A 10,916-nucleotide genomic window follows, 5' to 3' on the forward strand; every position below is an offset into this window, starting at 1 on the left:
AATAAAGACAATTAAGTCACTTTCTTGCCAAAGTTACTCTTCAGGTGTCAGGTGTTTCCCAGAAAGTGTGAGAATCTGCGAGTCTAGAGTGTCAAAACTTTGTCTGTGACCAAATGCACCAAGCAGAAATATTTTCTAACATATCGTAGCACTTCACAGCTAATGGTAAAGCCTTGCAACAGAAGTCGGTCGTGAACTAAAAACTTAGTTTCGAGTCTGATGTCTTATGATTAACAACTGTGGCCTTGTGCTTATGAGTCATACATTCTCTGGGCTGGAGGGAGTCCCAACATCCACAGTGGATTTCTCTATATTTGAAATAGTGAGTCATACTCATGTGTGAGCTACTGTCCCTGCTGGACTTGCAAAAATAGCAAACTCAAGTCTCCAAGGGATGTGTAGAACCACACTTAACATGAGTGAAATGCAACATACAACACATGAATGTTAAAGACATTTTAGAATTTCAATATTTTTCCTTTTGATGTATTCGAGTCACTACTGTGCATGACCTACTGTATTTACAGCTAGCTAAAATAATCTGAGTTCCCAGGAGTAGAAAGAAGTGTTGAGAGAACAAACACAAAACACATCTGATAACAAATTGGTCTCAGTTGGTGCTTGAAGAAATACTTCAGGGCTAACACTGAGCATTCTTCAAAACTTGGCTAATTGCGGTACACTTGCATTCTTTCACCACAGTTGTTTTGTCTATATTAGGTAAGAGAAGTGGAGGGACAATTTGATTAAAGCCTCTAGCTTTGGCTTGTTACTAACTGACCAAGCAGGCTCCAGATGTTGGAGTGGAAACCTCAGGCTTTTCCTAACACGTCTCAGATGAATCAGCCAAACAGTGGAAACATTTCCCATGATTCATGCTGCTTTTCCAGGGTCTTAGTGGCCTTTTGTTACCCCATTGGCCACATCATTTTGATTCCACTGATCAGGGCATGTGAGTTACATGCGATGCAGAATGTTGAACAAAGCAAGCATTGTTCCTAAATCTGATTTAGACTTGAATTAATATCATATGATGTTGTAAGATAACAATATCTGATGATACTATCAGCTGATAATATTCACAATAAACTAGAAGGAGAGATTTTGAGAGATGATCTTGGGAGGTAAATGACTTGAGTATTCCATAAAAACCCTTTGGGGTAAAGGGACACTTTTCTATTCCTTTGTCTTTTTAATTTATTTTCAATGGATAAGAGAAACAGTGGCAGCTAGAATAGAACTGATTTCTCTTTATTCAACCAAAATGATAAAACAGACTATTCTCTAAAAATATGAAAAAGGGAATAAACCCATAGAGGCCATCGAGGAGACATCTGGTCATGCATAATTCCTGCTTATTGAAAACTTGGCAGTTCTGTGATGATGAGAATTTTCTCTGGAGTTTTCATTTTGGGCACTAAACTCCCCAGCAGCTCTTATCAAAAATAAACACACAGAGCTCAGTCGCTGCAGTGGGCCAGAGTATAAGCCTGTCTGTCTCAGGGTCATGACACACGCTTTGATTTTGAAAGCTTCTCTTCAGGTCGTGGTGCCATTGTGGTCTTACAGGTAACCTGATGTGCATGACATTATCAGTGCAGTACATTAAGGTAAGTGGTATTTGCCTTTTGATTTTATGCAGTGTTGTTTGTTTTATCCTTGCTTTCTTGTATTTTACAGTGTTTGCTTTTTATTTGTTGAGACATCAATATTAATTCATTATTATCCATATACTGTTGACTGCTGCTGCAAAGTATCATGAATCAAATCTAATCTACTATTCCAGATTTTTGAATACGTCAAGCTTTGGGCACAAGGACAAAAATTTAATAGGATTTTGTCCCAAACACTTTTGCGGTGTCCTCTGCGAGTGGCAATGTCAGTTCGTCCGCCACTGCGATCCTGACTGAAATATTTCAACAGCTACTGAATGTATCACCATTAAATTCTGTACAGACATTCATGGTCCCCAGAGGATGACTCCCGTGGACTTGGGTGATCCAATGACTTTACCTTTGATGCCAGTACCTTATACTTAACCATCAAAACAGTTACTTGCCCAGAACTTATGGCCACATTTATGAACAAATGCCTACAGAACATTCCCATCAGCTGCAGCTGTGCTTTGTGTTTAGTGCTCATTAGCAAATGTTGTCATGCTAATATATCAAACTAAAAGGGAGAGCGTGGTAAACAATATACTTGCTAAACATATGCAAATTAGTATTGTCACTGTAACTGCGCTGTAGTTCCTGAAGGGGACTCATTCATTTAATAAGTGGACATATAAAAATATCTGTGCTCATCATACTTCTCACTAACATACTTTGTTAACTTTGTAATCACGTATCATTTACTCTAATTATGAGACTATGAGTCTACATGCAAGCAGTTTGTTTAGGATGTTGAATATTTTCCTCTTCCACCCATGCAGCTCTGACCCTGCTCTGCTGCTGTTGGTAGGACTCAGTCCTTAGAATTGCCTAAAATTGCATGGCAACAAGGAAATCACAGTTTAACAATTTGAAATCCCAAATTGCTACTTACAGATGTAAAATCTAGATGAAGACCATCCGTCACTAATCTACTGCAAAATCCCCCCCTCTGCCGACTTATCTGATTGACATGGGAAGGGTTAAAACAACACTGGAGCACACTACAAGATGGCCTTTGACCTTCCACCTAGGGACAGAATCTGGGCCTGTGTTTATGTACAGAAACTCTTTTGTGTACACACCCAGAGCAAAATGAGGTCTGTGTGTGGGCTGTCTGCCTGCTCTAAGGAGATCACGGCCCAAAAATATAATCCGAGCAGCCTGCCGTTGACAACTAGCAACCTCAAAGAGAGCAATGTGGGAAAGATCATCTGCCAGGGAAGTATGGAGTCCTCAAGGCGGAGGATATGCCTTTTTTCAGTGTTTTTGCATCACAATGAGAATAAACTGAGCTACCATATGTGTTCTCTTGAAGCCCTTTGCTTCAATTGTGACAATAATGCTGGAGATACAGCACACTGAGATTGTAGAGAAGTACTTCGCTCTTATTTTGGAAGGGTTGTGGATCTGTAGCCCTGTGAGGATAGCTTGATAGCTTCATCAAGCTTCATGTAAATTATTATACATTCTGCTTTGTAACAGACCTTTCACTTTTAATCTTTGTGTTCTGTGCTTTTATTAGTGTTTATTGCATGGCTTTTTATCTCAAGTCTGTGGATACTGCTGGAGTTTGTGAATTTCCCTTGGGGATGAGTAAAGTATCCATCTATCTACTGATCACGTTTCTCCTGCTTTAAAGGATTATCACAGTTTGCAGACATACATGTAATGACCTACCATACTACCAAATGAAGCGCTTTAGAAAATCTAGCTACAATATTGTCTTACTTAATCCCTGCCTGGTTGTTTGATCATTTTCACTTCTTACCCTGTGGGACTTTTTTTGTAGGGATCTTGTTAGGTTTTAAGATCTCAGCAAAACTGACACAATTGTTAACCAAGACTACATTAAGAAGACCCAAGTTTTATTGAAGTGGAATTATCCTTTAAATATGATGATGACCAATGACTTTTCTCAGGCACTCGTTTGCATTTCACAATTGTGGCTTTAAGCTGACCTGCTTATCTGAGCTCACTGTGAATGAGCAGCAGTGGCACAGTGTCTTGCTCAAGGACACCTTGACAGGAGTTATAGCTGTTACAGGAGTCAAGCCTCTAACATTTCCATTATGGGACCGACACTGTAATCACTGGGCAGACATGCTGCCCACCCTGTTGCTGCAGGTCAGATAAAAAAAAAAAAACGACCTGTAGTTACAAGATGAGGTTATAGAGAGGAGAGGAGAGGGGTGAGACATTTCCACCCGTACAGCTAACTTTGGATTCTTGCAATGATGTTTGCCTTGGGCCAGAATCTCAAGAAATAGTTAATAAACCATGACTCACTGAGACTCTCTCTCTCTGAAGTGCCGGATAAAACATCAGGCAGGCAGAAGTAAGGAAGGTTATCAAATCAGTTATATCAAATTAGAAAAGTTATCAGTATTGATTGTCTCCCATGCTCAGAGATGTTATGGGGCTCTCATAATGTCAAGAGTACAGGAATGTTTAGATGAAATGCACATTTCCTTTAGAAGAAGAACCTCCAGAACTTATTTTCCTTAAAAAATGTGTTAGGATAAAGAAGTAAATTGCATGTAATTGGTTTAAGTCTAAAAAAAAAAGATATTATTACTTCTCACATAAGATTATTCTTCTTCCTGCTCTTTTTCAACCATGGATTGTGTAATGCTGTAATTTGTTACAAACTACATTTTATATTTTGTGCAAAATAATGATAGGATGTAAAACTCGCTGCTCAGACGTTTATGACAAAGATGAAGTAACCACTTACTTTTTAAACATTCAGTCCTTCAGTCGCATGTGAGAGAAAGCAGGCACGGGTCTGTGCATTCTGCTTTGCATTTATAAACACTCTGATTTTCTTGTTTGGATTTACTCCAAATGCCCCATTTCTTTTCTGTCCTAACATTGTGTTGTGTTTAAACTCAGAGGTGAGCGAGGGTCACAAAGTGTGTCTGTGCGACCAACACAACCACCAGAACACTAATCTCATCAATTTCACAATGCAAATATTGGACTTATTAATCTTCTGTGCAGACACTTGTAGTCACACCATTCTCCCAGCCAACTCTCAGGGAACACATGGAGGCCTTGTATGCAGACATTTCACAAAGCCCAGGCAAATTTCATGTTTATTTTTTTCTTGTTACCATAGAGACACTATACTCTAGGGGAGATAGCGGGCTCATATGCAGTCTTGGGATGCAAATCCTCTCGTTAAGCTTTGCAATTGAAAATGCAAACACATTCAGAAACAAGACGTTGCTGAAGCACTCCAAAATGTGCATAAACCAATCAACAATGTTTACAGTGGGTGCGGTGGTCTTATTATATGTTATTTGATCAATTTAAGACAAGCTTCGTCAATTAGGTACGTGTTAATTCAGTCGACGCTCTCACAGCGTTATCTAGTAGCTTTTGCACATTAATACGTTGTGGTAGTATTTTACACGCATTAGCATTACTTCTGCCAACAGAGCTGGACAGGAGTTTTATTTTGTTTTGTTTGTCTGACTCTTTATCTGTCAGATCAAATTTGTATTTCACATATTAAAAAAATAGCCAATATTTCAATAAAGGATTTTGAGAAAACAACACAAAACAAAAGACAACAGAAAAGAAGTCATTAACTTTTCACACACTGTTTGGCCATCAGAGGGGAGTGGCAGAAGACATGGCCTCTTCAGCAACACATAATATCCAAACAACATCAAACTTTGTGTGCCTAACAACAGACAGAAAACAGAAAAAAAGAGAACCAAAACAAAAACTGCATTACCAGGCCAACCGAACAACATTTAAGGTCTTGGAGAGCAATTTATGGTTTGGAAATAACAACCTTGGCAATTTTTCCAAACCTTGGTCAAGTAGTGGTTAAAGAGCAGTTGTCCAGGCCACACAAGACATACAGAGCTGCAGGCTGTTTAAAGACTCTGAACAGGAACTTGCTGTGTCCAATTTCAGATAGAGCCCTGATAAAGTGAGCATCCCTTCATTTGTCAGATGGCTGCTGAATACAGAACCCTGCCGGATTTTAATGTCATGAAAGACGCTACTCTTTTAAATTCTCCTGGGAAATGAAACTCATTGATACACAGGGTCTAAAGGAGTTGATAGGTATTTAGTCAGCTTGGGTGGGTGAAAGAGCGCGTTATCACTCACAGGTGCATTGTTGAATTGAGGGCCATGACATTCCTAGAAGGTTAAACAGGGAAGTCTTGGAGCATGAATGCTAAAATATATCGACCGTGAAACACTTATTACATTTTCTTCATATATTCTATGTGAACAGGAGATTATTAAATTGATTTGGTGAGCTTCCCCCTTACGCATCACAATTGTTCCTGAGGCCGCCGTGTGGGTGGATGAGACATGACGGCATAAGACTATGGGAAAGTGGTAGTTTGCTCCACTGAGCAAAATGGAAAATATTATTATAGGGGAAGGCTCACTGTGCTGCATTCATGACTTGATTCAGTTCACTTCTGCTACTGAGCAAGATGTTCTTAAAGGAAGAGAAACATAGCAAGACTGGGTGCAGGTATGACACTTGGACATTGGACAGTGCTTCTGTAAAGAAAGGTGCCAGTGACTTGAAGAACATCCAGGCATCATGTGGCGCGTGGCCTGTGAAATCTGAAGTTGTAAACACATGGAAGAAATGAAACCTTCTGTAAGCCTTCTAAGGTAGCTGGTTGAAGAGTCCCCCGACAGCCTGTGGCAGGCATTTTGTGGAGCAAAGGGGGTCCAAAATCTAATCAGTGACTCTGTACATCTGGTCAACATTAGCATTCAGTTCTCCAGGGTCAGTGGGTGAGTACTGTTCACACTGAAGGAGCAAGGATTTTGCGAGCAGATAATTAGATGGGGAGAAATTGTTCCTTCATGCAGTTTTCCTCTTCTATTCTGCCACAATTGTTGTTTAGAGGAACATTTGCTTTTGGAAAATTACATCTACTGCACCATTTGACCAGTCAGCCTTATCTACTATTCTAGAGACAGCATGCATATGTCTGCTTTAGGACACTGCACCTTCAGCAGTCAGCTGTCAGTTCTCGCTTGATGTACATTAAAATCTTTAGCGGAGGTGTCTCTGTCACACTAGACAGCGGGGTTCATCTATAAATGAGCAAACAGAAGGGTAGATGACTCTTTTCAAGCTTGTGGTGAACAGATCGCAGTGAACTGACTCCAGCTCTCCAGCTGAGCTTTGATTCTGTGCCACAGAAACAAAGCGATACTCCTCCGTTCAGATCAAGAGCCACTTTTTCACTCTAGCTGCCAAAGAGACACTCATGGAGAGGTTTGCCCAGACTTAATTGGAGTGGAATTTGCAGTGAGAGTTTGAAGATCTGACAGCCAGCGGAAGACAATGGGCTCAACAGCTGCTCTAAGTCCACGGCTGATTGTGCCAACTCACCATATGTACAATTTTGTGCTGAGGTGAGTCAGTTAAGCTGTTCGACGACACTGCTTCAGCTTCCCATCCACGTACCAGATTTGCCTCACCCAAACACTGTACATCTACACTGTAGTCACACTCAGGAGGAATAAGGACAAGAACGGCTGCATCATATCACACTGAGAAAGGTACATCTGTGGCCGACTTTACTCATGCACTATGGGGCCATTGTATGGGCCTCGGCCTTCCAGCATCCCCCTCGCCAACACACAGACACTGCCTCTCACACTCCTTTACTAGTCCCTCTCACACTTTCATCTCTCCTCTCTGGGTGGATAAGGAGCAGCTCCGCCTGCCACTGTGCACTTTCCTCTGAAAGACCCATTCATTGCTGCCGGCAGAGGGACCTCAGCTCACCTCCAGCCGCAGAGGGTTTCAGCTTCACTAGCTCCTGCTTTCTGGCAACATGCTTTCAATGCAAACATTCTCAAGGTAAATGTGCTCACAGGCTCACCCTGGCACAGACTGAAAAGCAAAGGGAAAAAAAAAAAAGATTTAGAAGAGAAATCGACAGATGTTGTCTCAGACCTTGGACCAGGGTCAGACCCTTGGCACATCTTTCCTTTTATGTACTGAGATTCATCTGAGGAAAGGACGGTTTCAGTGGCCAGCAATTAATGACATGAAGACAGTGAGAATGGACAAGTAAAGTAAAAATAAGGAAAAAAAGAGAAGCTCTGTTCTAGAATTGATGTACTTTTACTAAACATTTTGTTTGATGCAATAATAGTGCAAATTGAAGCTTGTTTAATTTCAGCATGGTTGGTTTGATGCATGGTTTCAGGAACAGTGATCTGCTCTGCTGCTGCATCTCTCACAGAGGGGAGCAGAAGGAGGAAACAGGACACTAAAATAGTGATTTGCAGTAGCACTTACCTCCGTGACCAGGACTGGGGAGCCAGAGCAGCAGGGTCAGGAAGGCACTGACCAGGACTGAATGTAGAGCTCTCATATTTTCTTGCTGAAAGTTAAGTCCTCCACTCTCACTTTAAAGACACTCCATTCAGAAGGGACTGAATGAGTTTCCAGTTTTGGGACCTGCTACAGGATACTCCTCTATGTGAAGGGGCAGGGTTGGGGAGGGACCATGAGAGGGACGCCCTCTTTTAACCCCCACCCCTCTCCAGCACACTTACATACACACTCAATGATTGAAAAATCAGATCCTGCCTCCTGCCTCTCCCTCTTGCTCCTGAACTTACTCATTCACTGGCTCAAGATAGGCATCGAGATAATTAAAGACAATTATTCACTTTACTGTGAATAATTTACTTCACAGGCCTGCATCACATGAGGTGTGGATTTCTATCTTTGTAGACATATTCTTCAATTAGATGTAGCTTACTGACGTGGTTACTGCGGTATCCTTCAATTAAGTTAACCATCAAGCTGAGCCTTGAACAGGGTGTCTATATTGTCTACACACACATTATCTAGACAAAAATATTGGGACATCTGACCATTACACCAACAGGGACTTTAATATCATCACATTCTAAATACACGGACAGCTTTGCAGCTGTTAACAGCTACGACTCTTTCCACAACATGTTGGAGTGTTTCTGTGGGAATTTGTGCCCATTCATGCAGTAGAACATTTGTGAGTTCAGACACTGATGTTGGACCAAAAGGCCTGGTTCACACTCTCCGTTCCAGTTCATCCCAAAGGTGTTGGATGGGGTTGAGGTCAGGACTCTGTGTGGGCCAGTCAAGTTCTTCCACACCAAACTCATCCAACCATGTCTTTATGGAGCTTTGCTTTGTGCACTGGGACACAGTCATGCTGGAATAGAAAAGGGCCTTCAACAAACTGTTGCCACAAAGTTGGAAGCAAAGTTGGAAGCATAGCATTGTCCCTTCAGTGGAAGTGAGGGGCTGAGCCCAATCCCAGACAGTGTAGTTCAGTAGGTTCTAACACAAGTAAGACAACTTGGGGAGGTCTTACTCATCGCTCAACGTTACATACTCACTGTCTAAGCTTAGCCACAGTTATCATGCTTACATAAACTGGATATACTTACACAGACCCACAGGGGGAGCATAGTGTTTCTCTTGACTGGTATTACTCATGTTTCACAACAATCAGTCTTACTTACTTAAGTGCATTTTGCTGCTTACAAGCATGTGAGCAATTTCCAGAACAAAACAAATTCTCTCTCTCTCTCACACACACACACAAACACACACACACACACACATATATATATATATATTGCTGTACTACCGTGCCCCCTACAGCAGTGTTACCTCTCTACCTCTCTCAGTCTGGACACTCCTGGATTGTAGAACTCCCTCCACTCAGTAATTGGAGTGGCCTTTGGAGACCAGCTGCCGCCTTCTGCAAGGATAACCCTTTTACTTTTAATTAAAGACAAATCAGGTTGCCCAAGTCTCTTTGCGCTTTATCTTCCCAGCCTTTCCCTTGATCAATGTCTCGATCTTTATGTTTTTGTTCGACAAACCTGCTCCAGAAGCTAATTAAACCAACACTTGAGCGTGGGGTAGAAGTGGGTTTCGGTGGATTTACGTTCTGTATCTCTTCCCAATTGATAGGGCAGGGCATGGACAGTGGAAAAGTTTCACTGCTCAAGATATCGACAGCACTCAGACAGAGGCTTTAATCGTGGTGAGTGCTGTCACTGATTGTTCTCCACTTGGCTTTTACTTTCATTTTCTGGGGATAATGAACATGCAAACGCACCTTCCAAAGCCTGGTATTTTCTGGTTGGGTGCTAAGATTAAACCTCAAGTTCACTCTTGAAGCGAGAACATTCATTTTCACCTGTCTTACAGCCAACTTTTTGGCAAAGTACTGTTCATTCTTTCTGACAGTTGAAATGGGAATACAATTAGAATTTTTCTCTCAGGTGTGCAATAGCTTCACTACAGTAATTCACTACGGAGTGCAGCCAATGCAGTTCAATTAGTGTTTCTTTTCAACCGAACAAACAATTTCTCAGAAATCATTTTCAAATTAAATGCAATGTAAAATATGACAAACCAAGAACACAAGACTGAAAGGGAGTGAATTTTTTTACATGAAATTATATTGTGAATTCAGACTGTAACAGAAACACATCCAAAATATAGTTTCTGTTCTCTGTTCTGTACAGAAAAGACACAATTCCCCTTCAAACAAAATCCAAATTCGTCTTTTCTTTGGATCAGCAGCACCTCCAGTGGCAAATAAGAGATCTTTGCACTGAGGTGGCATTGATTTGTGGGGGAAACAACAAACACGGTGAAGATGAAGTGGACCTCTCGTCTCTTTACTCCGTAAAAGGATGTGCGTGGTTGTAACTGTAACAAAACCTCTAAAACAACACACGTCACCTTTAACACGACACTGTTCATTGAAGGAAACCTTTTCTGACATAACAGCCTCCTTGATTATTTCAGCATGGCACAAGCTACAATTAAAATTCTTCCTCTGAGCCTCAGCCAACGGTTTGCACCGATGACATACTCTGGCCTCCCCGGGGAAGCTTAAATTTGCCCCAGAGGGATGTCACCCACTGATATGAGTAGGCTGATGCAGTATGTGAGAGCACAGGCAGTCTTATGCAATCTGTAACACCAGTGGCCCTTGTGGCATAAGCATTTCGGATGATGCAAGAAGATGTACGCGAACCCACCTTTATCAGAGTGAGTTGATGCAATTCTTGATTTTTTTGGATTAATAATGCATGGTCATGCTGTGATTAGGTGTCCTGTGTGGAGTCTTTATTGTAAACAAACAAGTTTGTTTGTTTGTATCCTCACGAAAATACATTTTGTCCTTCAGGGCTAAAAACATGTTGAAAGTATTTTCCAACTCATAAAACATCCGCCCACCC

The 10,916-nt window shown here is 41.3% G+C and overlaps 1 protein-coding gene across 1 annotated transcript in view; it reads right to left on the reverse strand.

Moving 5' to 3' along the window:
• cspg4 (chondroitin sulfate proteoglycan 4) overlaps positions 1-8,122 on the reverse strand; it is a 65,327-nt gene extending 57,205 nt beyond the window's left edge. The window contains exon 1 of the mRNA XM_046394096.1: positions 7,957-8,122. Within this exon, the coding sequence (XP_046250052.1) occupies positions 7,957-8,032 (76 nt within the window). The 5' untranslated portion in view covers positions 8,033-8,122. The remainder of the gene's footprint in view (positions 1-7,956) is intronic.
• Between the last annotated feature and the right edge of the window lie 2,794 nt (positions 8,123-10,916).

This window comes from Scatophagus argus, chromosome 7, assembly GCF_020382885.2.
Source record: "Scatophagus argus isolate fScaArg1 chromosome 7, fScaArg1.pri, whole genome shotgun sequence".
NCBI lineage: Eukaryota > Metazoa > Chordata > Actinopteri > Scatophagidae > Scatophagus > Scatophagus argus.